We start from the raw sequence: 15,364 nt of genomic DNA on the forward strand, positions 1-15,364 counted from the left end.
TGTCATGCACATCCCCTTTTAGAGGACTTGATACAAGCTTTAACACTGCCACATGCAGTTGCAGTAGTGAAATGCGCAGCCCACACTAATGCTCAGGATTTTGTGTGCCGTGGAAATGCCCTGGCTGATTGGGCAGCCAAAGATGCAGCAACACGCCCTCTTAGTGATACACATACTACAGTTTTGTTAGCTAGTGAAACATTGACATCTTCAGAACCTTTGAATGCATCCAGACATTACACAGAGACAGCTCACCTGCATATAAGAGAGATACAAGAAAATGCACCAGAGCATGAGAAACAGTTGTGGGAAGCCAGAGGATGCACTCAGACAGGAACAGATTTAATATCTACATCTTCCTTCACATACTGCTAGAGACAATATGTCCCTCCAAATATAAATACGTCAGGATTGGTTTGTCCCTAACTTACATGAGATGATTACAATGTACATACACACCTGCACAGTGTGCCAGCAGTATTCACCAAATCCCACCTTTAAGGTAATAGCTTCTACAATACCTCGCCCACAAGGTCCCTTTAAGGAACTGCACATTGACTACATTGATATGATTGACAGATGCAATCATTATAGCTATCTTATAGTTGTAGTCTGCCCATTCTCAAGGTGGATTGAAGCAGGACCTTGTATTCACTGTGATGCCAAATCTGCTGCAAATGTTTTGATCCGTGAGGTAATACCGCGGTGAGGTGTCCCTGAGGGGATCAGATCTGACAATGGCACCCATTTCGTCAATAATATATTTTCTCACCTAACCACCTTGTTAGGAATAACACACAAATTGTCCTCAGCTTATCATCCGCAAAGCAATGGAATTGTGGAGCGCCTTAATGGCCTCCTCAAGAACAGAATAAGTAAACTATGTGTGACATTGAAAAAAAGATGGCTCTACTGTCTCCCACTAGCCCTCTTTGCTTTGAGAAATACCCCAGGATCAGATCATCATTTAACTCCCCATCAAATAGTGACAGGTAGAACAATGAGCACATTTGTGCCATCAATTAGACATAAATTGGAGACTGAGAGTGCACCTGATTTTGTACAAACTGAAATGAATGAATACATGTCTGAGCTAACCAAGGTTGCAAAGTTCTTCTCTAAACAGGTTACATGTGCAGCCAAGAAGCGCGCCAACACATCTCCTGTAAAGGATCAACAAACACCATAACCTTTGGGAACTTTGATATATATTCGCAATTTTGTCAGAAAGTGGAAGGACTGCAAATTCAATGGACCCTTCCCAGTGACAGACAGCACAACTACAGCAGTGAAAGTCCAAGGCCACAAACAATGGTACCACCTCCAGGATATCCGCTAGGCCCCAACCATGCCATCCATCCCTTTGGACACCAAGCAGGAAAAAGAGGGGGGGAGAACAGGAGAAGCAACCGGAGTAAAGTCTCCCTGTAAAGCTTCAATCTTAGACAATTCTTCTTTTAAGTTATGTATTTTATGTTTGTTTTTCCTCCTCGTTGCACTGATATTGCTGCTTTTAGCCCTTGGATATTTTTTTTTTTTTGATCCTATATCAATTATGACACGCATGCGTAGAACTGTTGATAATGATACTGACCATCACCCTCTCCATATTGCTTTGTTTGACAATGTGTGGTATCAGCACATGCACAGTATAGGCACATCCACATCCAACACCAGTTGTTATGTATGCGCTCTCATCCCCCATGCTTCTGGAGTAGATAAATTGCATCTCCCAAAAGAGGTATCCCCAAACATTACACATTGTCTCCTGCACCTATTTTTATGCAGAATGAGAGCACAGCTACAGCCAACTCACGTTAGTCCTGCTACTGCACGAGTTAACACAACAATATTTGACACCACCCCAGAAGTCCTTCAAGTCCTGACCGGAAAACAAGAGATAATGGAAGAGATATCAAGAATGAAGGAAGCAGGGCAAACAATGTTTCACCCAGATTGGGAAAAATGGGTATTACGTCGAGGTATTTTTGGGAGGTCTTACCCATCATCTGAATGTAGTAACTATTTAGCTAAACCCCTGCCCCCTGATTGCGCAGGCAGGCCAGTTCTTAGTATCACAGGATCAGTATTTGCCCATGATAAATGGCATACCGAGGCCAAGTTCTCATGTAGAGCAATATCATTAAGGAATGGTACCGAGACACAAGGTCCACTAAGCTTTAATAAGATAATAGGCCAATGTCAGGAAATATGGGATGCAAACATACAGAGATATACATGGACAGGGACTACCATACACCCTAGAATAGCAAAGAAATTAACAGTTTTCTCTTTGTTTTAGAGGGAAAGGGACAGTGAAGGTGGGGAGTAACCTCAACTGCAACATCACCACCTACAACACTGATATGCAGGGCGGCACCTTCAGCCTGATGGATCACTACTGGATGTGTGGGGCCCTGCTCCACATGCAACTACCCCGAACTAGAATGGCCTCTGCTCCCTAGTGACTTTGCACACCCTCTCCCTGGTGATACCAGGTGTGGACATCTCTCAGTTACCTGACCATCCCATGAGCCGTCCAACAACCTTGCTTCACCATTACCGGACAAAACGAGCTGCTGAGTTTCTTGGTACTGAAGTGTGGAAAGACGTTCCACAGGAACATAGACTATTTAATGATGCCCAAATCTTTTTTGGTAGCATCCTACCATTCATTCAGGCGAAGGCAACTGCACGCTGGCTGCAGATCATGCGCTTTGAATTGATGAAGACCACAAATGCAACTGAAGATGGGTTCAATGCTATCAAGGAAGAACTCGGAGCCCTTAGGCTGAAGGTAATGCAACACAGATATGTACTTGATTTAATGACGGCCATGGAAGGAGGGGTGTGTAAGAAGATTGGATCGGCCTGTTGTACTTATGTGCCGGCCAATGATGCGGACAATGGAACATTAACTCAGGCCATTCAGACATTGCATGATCTACAAAAGAAAATGATCAATGAGGGGGGTGCCCCTGATGGGTGGTTCGAGGGCTGGTTCGAATGGGTGCCGTCCTGGATGTCGGGGTTGTTCAAGGCCTTGTTGCCTTTGATTGTGTCGTTGCTTTTGATGTGTCTTATTTTCCAAGTAATAATAGCATGTTGCAAAAGAATGACAGCTAAATTGGGAGGGACAGAGTAGTGGGTATGTGGTGATTCCCCTAGTTTGAGTAGTAGATGGGAAGGTAGGAAGAATAGTTGAATAATCAACTAGAGGGGGGGAATGATGTAGGAAGAATATGAATACATCACATACAAACAAACATAAGTTCCCAAATCCCAATACAAACATTTTAGGCTAGAGATAGTTGTAAACCAATGTATGTAGTGAAAGGCTTAATACATGTAAAAAAAAAAAAAAAAAAAGACAGACTGTGGGTTCAATAGAAAAGGCAGGTCATATTTAGGACAAACAAACACTTATTACTTAGGAAACTTATACACATGCTGCATTGTTGAGTTAGCAGTGCTGAAACACACAAGAGGCCCAAGCCACATTAGAATGAGAGTTTTTCTTTAAAGCTGCACCAACTGTTGCTTTCAAAATGTTCACTTAGCATGAACAGGGTGGAACAAAAGGGTGTATCCTGCCTTAGCACAAGGGTCCTAAAAACCACAAGTCATTCATATCGTGGTAAGGGGAACTGTGTAAGGGTCATATAAGTATTTGCGAGGCAGGGCTACCATGAGCAGAACGCAACATATAATCTCTTGTTGTGCAGAAAGATAGATATGGTGAATGACGTCAGTGTAACTTACCCACCCATGAAGACAACAAGTGCAAGTGCTTCTTTCCAGATGCACCCCATTATCTTATCTGTACTGCTTGTAGTTGCTTACGTCAATGCTGAACTTTTGACCAGTTTTTTTGTGGTTTTTACAGTATGAATGCTACTGGTGTTTGAACCAGAACTTTGAACTTCAGTCATGGCCTCTATGTTGAGACTGCCTGTTGTTCCCAGCTGAAAATCGATTAAACCTATATTATTGTGTCAAATTGACCTGTCTTATTTTATTAACAGATTTCCCTCTAACACTGGTGTAGTCCTGGTGTAATTGTGCCTCTAATTTAAGTGCTGTAACATGTTTATATGGTTTTGAAGTTGCGCAATCTTTTATCTGTCCCTCCTACTACCAAAGAAAGGCTTCAGTGGGCTTTTGGGCAACAGTTACATATTTGACTCCGTTTTCTTGTTTGAGCCATGGTGTAGCTTTCCCTAGTTGCGCCTCGAGCAGAGCATCTGATTACACAAAAATGAGATGTTTTCAGTACAAACGTTAACTGTGAAAGTTCACGCCTGCATTGGAGAGAGTGTATTAGTGAAATAACAGTCCTCTCGTAAAAGGCAGACTGGCCTTTGTTTGAAAAGGAGATGTGCAATTTGATAAAATATACACTGTTGAAAAGACAAAAATGCTTCAGAAATGTAGACATGCTTAAAAAAGAATCGTCCTTTTTGGTTCCAAGCAATGAGGTGAAAATTTGGGCAGCGTTCTCATTATATCAGTGCTGTAATATTACCTTCTCGGACTACATGAGGACTCTTATTAGGCCAGGGTTTAGATTCTAAAAGAGTTCTGATTATGCAACCTATCCAATTACAGCTGACTTTGAACACACAAGGGTTCTACGTATTATCTTTAAATATTTACAGGCTTTGCATATGGAGAAGTTCAGTTTATAAATAGGCTCAGTTTATGAAAGATTTCTGATAACAGAAAGGCTGAAAATATGCAAGCATGTTCACTTTGCTAGAATGCTGAAGAGTTCAGGTTACAACATTGCTTTAAATGTACGACTGCTCTTTCTTACTGCTGAAGAAGCATCTTGTGACTAGCCCTGGGATATTTATATTTAAGCATTTACTCGTTTGTTACTCAAAATGTTAGTACACATAATGATTTTAACTTGCAGTTCTGTGCCTAGGTTAAACACCTTGGATCAAAAGATGGCTCACCTGCCTCAGATCATCTACTTGACCACGTTGTACACTTCTTGGAAAGATCACCTCACCTTACTCCCCTGCAGTTCTTTTGTTTTCAATAACTGTGAGCTCACACCAAGTACTATATACATGTATATTTAAGGAATTTTTATATTTTACGAATGCCAGAACCAAAATGTTATGGCTTACCTAAGCATGTACATTTGGCCTGCATACAGAGAAGCTGGGTTTGCAATCATGAAAGGATTTACTCACAGATTTTTATGGCAGCAAACATACGCGAAGGGGCCATAAGTGGTAGGTTCAGGGCTAGAATGAGATTTCAATATGTGCACATCAACAACCTTGTATGTTTAATGGCACTCTCCAAATCCTCTACAACTATGTCTCACTCTGGAAAAGGTCAGAATCGTAACCCTAACATGGGCAGAAGTAAAACTTTTTACCAGGATTGGTAGGGCCCTCCCAAAAATGGTAATTTTCTCCAGAGGTTTAAAAAAAAAAAAGGAAATTTAAACATGTCAATTCTTTTTTGAGCAAATACCTGCTTGTATATGTGTGCCAGCAAAAATAGAATACACAGATTGCTAGAAGGATGTCTTAAAAATGGTTGTAGTTCTTCAAACCTACTTATGTGAATGCCTGATAGCGAGCACTCTTAACCGGTTCTGTGCCTTGGACGAGGTGACCTCGTCCAAGGCTCCAGGTCCCGTGTGCCTTGGACGAGGTCACCTTGTCCAAGTCACAGGAACTGGGGGGAGCGCTCCCCACCCACCCCCCCCCAAGGCAGGGATGGAAGGGGAAGCCCTTCCCCTTCCACCCCGACCTCCCCCACCCCTCCTGTGACGTCAGCGCGCGCACAGGGCCTCCCCCATCGCGCTGGAAGCTGCTTCCAGCGCGATCGAAAGAGAAATGCTCAGCATTTCTCTTTCGATCACGTGGGGGAGGCACGGAGAGGCTTCAAAAGGGAAGGAAATGTATTTCCTTTCCTTTGAAGTCTCTCCAAGCGTTTCAAAAGCCGGATTGCTTGCAATCCGGCTTTTGAAACGCCCACTAGACACCAAGGATGTTTTTTTTTTTGTTGAAATAGACATAAGGGAGCGACCCCTTGGGCAAGGGTCGCTCCCAATGGGGGGCATTTTTTAGGAAGGCCGTTTCTGCCCCCCCTGGGGGCAGATCGGCCTATTATTAGGCCGATCTGCCCCCAGGGGGGGCAGAAACCTCTAGGGCACCAGGGATCATTTTATTTATTTTTTCTATTTGTTTAGGTTTTATTTATTTTTTATTTTTTTAGGTGGGGAGCGACCCCTTAGGCAAGGCTCGCTCCCCTCGGGGGAAAATTATATTTAGGCCATTTCTGCCCCCCTTGGGGGCAGACTGGCCTATTTTGATGAGGCCAATCTGCTCCCAAGTGGGGCAGAAACCACTAGACACCAGGGAGTTTTTTTTGTTTTCGTGAATTTCACGCAAGGGGAGCGACCCCTTAGGCAAGGGTCGCTCCCCTGGGGGGGGGGGGAGGAATTATTTTAGGCCATTTCTGCCCCCTGGGGGGTAGATCAGCCTATTTTGATTAGGCCGATCTGCCCCCATGGGGGGCAGAAACCACTAGGCACCGGGGATTTTTTTGTTTTACAGATGGGGAGCGACCCCTTGGACAAGGGTCGCTCCCCTGGAGGGGAAAATTGTATTTAGGCCATTTCTGCCCCTTTCAGCCGTTTTTTGCTATGCCAATCTGCCCCCAAGGGGGGCAGAAACTACTAGGCACCAGAGATTTTTTTTTTGGTGCCAATCTCACGCGGGGGGGGGCAAATTTATTTTAGGCCATTTCTGCCCCCCATTAGGCCGATCTGCCCCCGGGGAGGCAGAAACCTCTAGGCGCCAGGACAATTTTTTTTTTGTGTGTTTTTTTAGTGTTTTTCTTTTTTTTAAAGATGGGGAGCGACCCATTAGGCAAGGGTCGCTCCCCTGGGGGGCAAATTGTATTTAGACAATTTCTGCCCCCCTTGGGGGCAGATTGGCCGATTTTAGGTCAATCTGCCCCCAAGGGGGCAGAAACCACTAGGCACCGGGGATTTTTTTTTTTTTGCGCCAATGTCACGCAGGGGGAGCGACCCCATAGGCAAGGGTCGCTTCCGGGGGGGGGTAGGGGCAAATTTATTTTAGGCCATTTCTGCCCCCCTGGGGACGGCTGAGCTAGAGGCCAAAATCCACAGGTAGGCACTTTGCAAAAAACACCTCTGTTTTCTGTGAAAAAATGTGATGTGTCCACGTTGTGTTTTGGGGCATTTCCTTTCGTGGGCGCTAGGCCTACCCACACAAGTGAGGTACAATTTTTATCGAGAGACTTGGGGGAACGCTGGGTGGAAGGAAATTTGTGGCTCCTCTCAGATTCCAGAACTTTCTGTCACCGAAATGAGCGGAAAAGGTGTTTTTTGGGCCAATTTTGGTGTTTGCAAAGGATTCTGGGTAACAGAACCTGGTCAGAGCCCCACAAGTCACCCCATCTTGGATTCCACTGGGTTTCTAGTTTTCAAAAATGCGCTGGTTTGCTAGGTTTCCCCAGGTGCCGGCTGAGCTAGAGGCTAAAATCCACAGGAAAGCACTGTTTTCTATGCAAAAAATGTGATGTGTCCACGTTGCGTTTTGGGCCATTTCTTTTCGTGGGTGCTAGGCCTACCCACACAAGTGAGGTACCATTTTTATCGGGAGACTTGGGGGAATGCTCGATGGAAGGGAATTTGTGGCTCCTCTCTGATTCCAGAACTTTCTGTCACCAAAATGTGAGGAAAATGTGTTTTTTTAGCTCAATTTTGAGGTTTGCAAAGAATTCTGGGCAACAGAACCTTGTCAGAGCCCCACAAGTCACCCCATCTTGGAGTCCCCTAGGTCTCAAGTTTTCAAAAATTCACAGGTTTGGTAGGTTTCCCAAGGTGCCGGCTGAGCTAGAGGCCAGAATCTACAGGTAGGCACTTTGCAAAAAACACCTCTGTTTTCTTTCAAAAAATGTGATGTGTCCACGTTGCGTTTTGGGGCATTTCCTGTCGCGGGCGCTAAGCCTACCCACACGAGTGAGGTATCATTTTTATCGGGTGACTTGTGGGAACATAGAATAGCAAAACAAGTGTTATTGCCCCTTGTCTTTCTCCTTTTTTTTTCCTTCCAAATATAAGAGTGTGTAAAAAAGACATCTATTTGAGAAATGCCCTGTAATTCACATGCTAGTATGGTCACCCCGGAATTCAAAGATGTGCAAATAACCACTGCTCCTCAACACCTTATCTTGTGCCCATTTTGGAAATACAAAGGTTTTCTGGATAGCTACTTTTCACTCTTTATATTTCAGCAAATGAATTGCTGTATACCCATTATAGAATGAAAACGCACTGCAGGGTGCAGCTCATTTATTGGCTCTGGGTACCTCGGGTTCTTGATGAACCTACAAGCCCTATATATCCCCGCAACCAGAGGAGTCCAGCAGACTTAACGGTATATTGATTTTGAAAATCTGACATTGCAGGAAAAAGTTACAGAGTAAAACGTTGAGAAAATTTGCTGTTTTTTTCACCTCAATTTCAATATTTTTCTTTTTCAGTTGTTATTTTCTGTAGGAAACCCTTGTAGGATCTACACAAATGACCCCTTGCTGAATTTAGAATGTTGTCTACTTTTCAGAAATGTTTAGGTTTCTGGGATCCAGCATTGGTTTCACGCCCATTTCTGTCACTGTCTGGAAGGAGGCTGAAAGCACTAACAATTTTAAAAATGGGGTATGTCCCAGTAAAATGCCAAATTTGTGTTGAAAAATTGGGTTTTCTGATTCAAGTCTGCCTGTTCCTGAAAGCTGGGAAGCTGGTGATTTTAGCACCGCAAACCCTTTGTTTATGCATTTTCAAGGGAAAAACCACAAGCCTTCTTCTGCAGCCACTTTTTCCCATTTTTTTGAAAAAAATGAAATTTTCACTGTATTTTGGCTAATTTCTTGGCCTCCTTCAGGGGAACCCACAAAGTCTGGGTACCTCTAGAATCCCTAGGATGTTGGAAAAAAAATACGCAAATTTGGCTTGGTTAGCTTATGTGGACAAAACGTTATGAGGGCCTAAGCGCGAACTGCCCCAAATAGCCAAAAAAAGGCCTGGAACAGGAGGGGGAAAAGGCCTGGCAGCAAAGGGGTTAATGTGCATCACTTTTATGTGGCACACAGTCAGAGTGACTTATGACAGATTCTTTGCATCCACACCCGGATACAAAAGTAATGCGTTGTCTCATGTGCCTAGGGCTACAAACCCGTATAAATTAGGGAATATCCCCTTGAAAGCTTGCTGGCACAAAATGTGTGCTGGAGCTATTCAATTATAGAACAGCCATACAAGCATATGAAGCACCTTCTATAAAACCAAAGTGCCCTGGGGAGCAAATTCGGGATCAAATGACAGTTGCACCTCAAAAGCACATTCTCTATTACAGCGGTGGTGCTCTGACCCACTATGCTTTCCAATTGCTAGTTGATAAAAAGAAAACAAGCACTTAGAGGGGTGTGGAATTCCTATAGCCAGACTCCCAGGACATATTGTTTGGGGTCAAAAGCAACAAGTTGACTGCCAGTTTAAAGTACCACATTATGGATTAGGGTAGTGCATGGTCTACAGTAAAGGTAACATTTGTGTCCCTATGTTAATGGTGTTTGAACTTGTATTTATAGTTCATTAATGCAACGGAAATGTAGCAAGCTCAGGCAGCACTACTGATAGTAGTTTCAGTGTAAAAATGTGTACACACATTTGAAAAGTTTAACAATATAAGGCTATGTATAATGATCCCAGTATGCTCTGTTATTAGATGCAAATCTGCAGAAGATTGAAAGCAGTAGCGAGGATTCTCTGATTTCAAAATCAAAACATTCATTAAAAAATGCAATGAGGGAAAAAAGGTTTTGCTAAGCTAAAATTTTAGTTACCATTTTATAAAATAATTATTTTGTAAAATGTGTTGATGTAAGCTAGTATTTCTTTAAAAAGGAAAAAAATCAGTAATGGAGAAACCAGTATAACTAGTTTCAACAAGATTATAGGAAACATGAAAATAAACAAGCATTGTCAAAGTCAGTAGGTTAGACACTGGTTGTCAGCCTTTTGGTTCTGTCAACGCTTGTCTTCTTTCGACATTGTGTTTGTAAAACTTTGTTGTTGTGGGAGCTTCTGGGCCCTCACTATTACAACCAACATTGACAAAAGCAAAAACATGTTTTGGTCTCAAAAAGCGCACATTGCCACAGTAGTTCCTGGAATTGAACAAGACTACTTTGTGTGCCAGGATGCTCCTTGTAAAAGAGCACAATGCTGTCACTCATAGTGAAGCCAGTCAATAGACTGAGAGAGAGAGACAGAATTGCCATAAAAACATAAGGTGTTGGTTAATATCAGATCTTTCTAGGGGCCCAATTCTTAGAGGAAGTCACAAAAGTGCCCTCGTGGTATATGACCTTGCATTAGTGCAGATTTACAACTAATGAAGTACCAAGAATTTACAGAAATAAGCCAGGAAATTGTATTTCTAGAAAATATTTGTGAACTACATTTTAGCTCAAGCAAATATGTATGTCTAGATTTGGTCATGCAAAAATCTTTTAAGCATTTACAAGTTTCCCTCCAATTACTTTTTTCCCCAACTGTCAGGAATATATGTCCAAGCTTCCTCAGTATGGAAACAATTAGAGAAGAGCTGGTAAAAACCCCTAAAACATGCAAGTTCGTAGGTTTGCACAGACTCAAAAGGGAATTCCAAACTTGGAACTTTTGCTTACTGCTACCTACACCCTCAGTATGTACATATGTGGAAATGTGATAAAATAAGGGATTTGCTAGCATTCGAACCCTACTATAGTATGAGCACCGGCATGATCAGAGAGGCTATTGTCATTGCCCATATATAATGGGATTGCTGCCACAGTTTGTCGTCACACTACATGACACCAAAGGGACAAGTGGATTTTGCTACAGGACAAGTGGATTTGTGAAGCAACCTGTCCCATGATATTTTATTAAATGGAAAACCCTTGCACATGGTCCTTTCCAAAGGGAGGTTATTGGTGCCTACAGAGGATATAAAAGACTATGAACACATCAGTAATATAAATACATCTAATTTTGCCTTCTGAAAATTTTTCAGAGACAAGGAGAACACTTCCGTCCTTTCTCAATATATTGGGAGTTTACAATAAATGTAGTCAATGCTCACACATAGATGTGGACTATCCTAAGCATGCAACCTCTAGAACACAGCACAAAGCTAGAAAATATACATAAGAACATGTTTGGAAAAAGTATTCCTACTCTTTCATCATTTTACTTTTGTATTCCTTACTTCAAATATATGTTAATGCTCTCATAAAACTGTACAAAAATATAAAACCGAAAAAATACTTACTTCACCCATTCCACACATTTATATCTCATTACTTTTCTATAAAAATCAGGCCGATTGTCTCATCAATGCTAACACTACTGTCTGTGTTTGAATAACCAAACACACAAATATAACGCAAGCAATGGCATCCTTGGTGGGGTTCCCCCTAAATTTTTGCCTTCAGACCTCCTATTTTTTACTAAATTTGTTTTATCTGGACGTAGGACTCTGCACACTATAGAACTGCTGACCAGTGCTAAAGTGCTTGTGATACTCTGAAGGAGCTTCTGCCTCTGTGTACTGGCCTGCAGCCTGCTGCCCTCTTACATGGGGAGGAAGACCTGGACTTGGAACCCATCATTAACACAGGACCCCAGAGTGACTCAAAGGGCTAGTCTGCTGTCCTACTGATCTAAGCTGCAGGGACATAACAGGCTACCCAACAGCTCCCGGACTACTCTTCAAGAAGTCCCTGGCCCCCCCAAGAGGTGTCCCTCAGGTCCTGTACCTTTGGCGTGGCTTTGTGGGGTCTTAATTCAAACTTTTGGGCTCTTTGTGACCATGAATGGGACTGTTCGCAGCAGAACTGTGCCCCTAGAACCGCAAATCTGCCCAAACCGCCGCCAACCTGTCTCTTTGCACAGCAGCATCAACCACTTGCAGGGGACCCCCAGTGCAAAGCACCAGTCTGCTCCTTGCACCACAGCCCACAATAATCTCCTTGCTCCTGTGACCCTCTACAACACGAACAGGACACTTGGCCCAAAACTTGAGAAGGTAAACCTTCATCTGGACTAATCTGGGAGTGTACATAATCCACGTTCCAAAGCGATTGGCTTGAACTTTTGACTTTGACCCAGTGCAGTGCGACCAGATAGCCACGTTTTACGCTTTATACTGTGGCTTATTCTTTAAAAATTCATAACTCTGGTTCTACTGATTAGATGTTTGTTGTTTTGTTCATGTTATGATAATTAATTTAAGCTCTATTCTTCTAAATTAGTGTGGATACTTTTTGTGTGGTGCTTTCACTATTTTACTGTTTGAAATGTTTCACAAATATGTTACACATTGCCTTTAAGTTAAGCATGACTGCTCTATGCCAAGCTACTAGTGTGTTGAGCATAGGTTAATTTGGGGTTTGCTTCCGTCTTACCCTGACTAGGGCTGTGGTTGCTGCTTGACCAAGGCTCACACCCCAGTCAACCAGTAAACCAATTTCTAACAATATCCTTGAATCAGCCTACTTCCTGACTGAGAGGTAGAGTGAGACAAGCCCAAAAATGGCACAAAATACAGACATACAAACCTTCATAATTTCATCATTCAACATCTGCTTCACATGTTCTACTGAAACCAAACGTGTGTTCACACGAACAGTAGTGAATGCTGGAGGATGTGACAAATGAATCAGAAGTTCATCAAATCTTCTTTCTGCTTCTATGGCACCAATTGCAGTCACTAGCTAAAATTGCAAAAAAATATGTAAGCAAGTAATAGTTACAAAACGTATCTTAAAATTATATAATCCCACTAGGAGGACAAGAACAGTGCAGTTCCTTGCCAAGCCGAAAGAAGATCAACTTTGTTAAAATCATATAAGGCAGGGGTTTTCAAAGCACTATCGACCACATGGACATTTTAAGTGAGTTCCTTCTATGAATGAAAACCAGAAAATATGGAAACCTGTGACAATGAATATTTTAAAATTTAAATTTCAGTTATGTTTGCATACTGGATAAGATACAAAATCATAAAACAAATTATGTCTTAATGTTTTTGTATTTATTTCCCAAACGTTAGGCTTACTATTCTCTTCAGTTAACCCTCAAATGTAAAGTATGAACCACATTAACCACTGTTTTCTAAAAGTAATTAAAATTACCTATTGTAACTCTCAGAATAGTTAGCCGTACCAAAGCAAAGGAAAAAAAAAGGCGGAGCAGTATTTCAATGTTTTTATCTTTGCGAGCAGGCATATTGCTGTATGACAAAGTGTTACTCAGTGGAATACAGCATTATGTGAATGAACTCAAGAGTGACACCCTTCTGCTAACATATTTTGCTTTTACCTGGACAAGCTTTGGGAAAAAAAAAAAAAAAGGAAAACAAAGTGTAATATTTTTCATAAACTGTACTTTTGAATAAAATGCAAAGTGACAGATTATTAAAGAGATGTATCTGTGAGTGTATTTAAAGATGGAAATAGAGGTATAAAGGCAGTTTATAGACAGGGATGAGACATACCTCAATCAAGAACAGTAACAGACGAAATAAAAAGTCTAGATAAAATTGTATATTTTTCAGTGCTATGTTACCCTAAACTTGGTTGATCAACAAAGTGGTCAGTTAAAGATTTAAGTACAAGAGATCAGGAGGGAAAGTTGGGAAAATAGAACATTGCATCAGGGTCAAGATTTTTAATGTCTCTGATAACCATTGTTAATGTTAAATTGATCATTACTTTTTAATCAAATTTCAAAGCAGAGTGCAGGTTATGATTATGACTTTTAACATGGGTTTTGGACAATACATTACCAGTGCCATTCAAACATAGGTCAACATTTTTAGAAATTGCTATAGATGTTTTTAATACATATTATTTTTTTCCAAGTAAAATTGTTTCAGATGCATTTAAAGGTTGCAGTGTGAAATTACAAAAGTAAATGTCCACTAGAGTTCTACTGACTAATCAGGCAAACTACACCTTGCCTACTAAACGTGAATGTAGGTGCAAGTATGCAAATAAAGCAAAAATAGAGTATCCTTATATGTGTGTTTGAAAGCATTCCTTCTCGTATTTGCACAACCTTCACTAAGGACATGTTTCTCTTCAACATGTTAGTCACTTGTAGTTGAGACAGCATGTCTTCTTTATCTTCAATTTTATTGACTAAGTTAGGATATGGTGTATTTTTAGACCACTACCTGTCACAGTTGGAGCTGTAGATAAATCATAAAAAGGTGTTGTCCAGGATGTGGCTAAGTGATGTAAAAAGTTGTACATTTTAGAGCTAGAGCTTTCAAAATAACACGATTCTACAAGAGGTAAAAATTCTCAAATAGGGAAAACATATCTATGTAGAAAATACCACTTAAAGGCAGGAGGACATCATGGTTTTAACCACACTGCTAGGTGATGAGTCATTGAGGCCCACGGAAAACCCTCCTGCCTCTGCCAATCCTAATTCTTTTTACTGCAAGATTATAACAGAAAAGGTCCAGGGATAGTTCAGCCTGCTCCTCCAATGAATCTGACAAGCCCAAGTAATTCTCTTATTCATGAGCGGCCCGGTATTAGACATGGTGTTGAATCACACAAATTAATTTCTTATCAAACGAAAACCTTGCCATTGTAGTCCACTGGAAGGCCCAATCTGCCGATTCAAATGCTTTTTCTTTACTCAAAATAGTATTCGTAGAACACCCTCTTTGCTTGCAATCAAAGCTTAAAAGAATCAACTGTTACAGAGTAGTTCGGAAATCAGAACTACGATTAATGCAATCTTTTTTCAGAATACTTCAAACAAATTAAACATCAGTTTTACTAAAGGCTACATGTACATATCTCAAAAAGGGATCGGTTGCTGACTAAGATTTAGAGTACAAAAACAGATGTATTTTAAACATATGGGAATATATAATCTTGTTAAAGATTGACACGTATTGCTTAGCTATTGTTGCCAATTCCTGATGACCATGTATGATACAACTGCACCCTTCAAAACTGACTAAAATGTAGACAAGATATCCTACCCAGATACTTCCTTTATGTTCCAAACTTTCAGAAAGCAAGTATAAATTATATTTTGAATGGGGCCAGATGAATATTTTAGCCTTTGGTGTGCTTATTCACTGGGACAAAGGGTACTTCCCACATCAGATCATTTACAGAGAAGAAAACCGAAAGCTGCTGTTAAACTAATGGTAATGATGACTTTTCACTTAAATGCGCTTTGCACCTAAACGTGATTAGTGCTCTTAACAATGTTTCCACATTACTGCTGATATTG

The 15,364-nt window shown here is 41.3% G+C and overlaps 1 protein-coding gene and 1 long non-coding RNA gene across 4 annotated transcripts in view; one reads left to right on the top strand and one right to left on the bottom strand.

Annotated features, from left to right (window-relative positions):
* The window catches only part of LOC138262066 (uncharacterized), a 123,300-nt gene extending 120,199 nt beyond the window's left edge, over positions 1 to 3,101 (top strand). The window contains exon 3 of the long non-coding RNA XR_011199194.1: positions 2,303 to 3,101. This is a non-coding gene — a long non-coding RNA (uncharacterized lncRNA). The remainder of the gene's footprint in view (positions 1 to 2,302) is intronic.
* The window catches only part of NSUN6 (NOP2/Sun RNA methyltransferase 6), a 131,364-nt gene that overhangs the window by 115,231 nt on the left and 769 nt on the right, over positions 1 to 15,364 (bottom strand). The window contains exon 2 of one of the 3 annotated variants that reach the window (XM_069211774.1): positions 12,661 to 12,816. In XM_069211774.1, the coding sequence (XP_069067875.1) occupies positions 12,661 to 12,816 (156 nt within the window). Of the gene's footprint in view, positions 1 to 12,660; positions 12,817 to 15,364 lie in introns of those variants that run through there. The other 2 variants (XM_069211776.1, XM_069211775.1) reach the window with 2 other exon arrangements.

The sequence above is a fragment of the Pleurodeles waltl genome, chromosome 10, assembly GCF_031143425.1.
Source record: "Pleurodeles waltl isolate 20211129_DDA chromosome 10, aPleWal1.hap1.20221129, whole genome shotgun sequence".
Taxonomy (NCBI): domain Eukaryota; kingdom Metazoa; phylum Chordata; class Amphibia; order Caudata; family Salamandridae; genus Pleurodeles; species Pleurodeles waltl.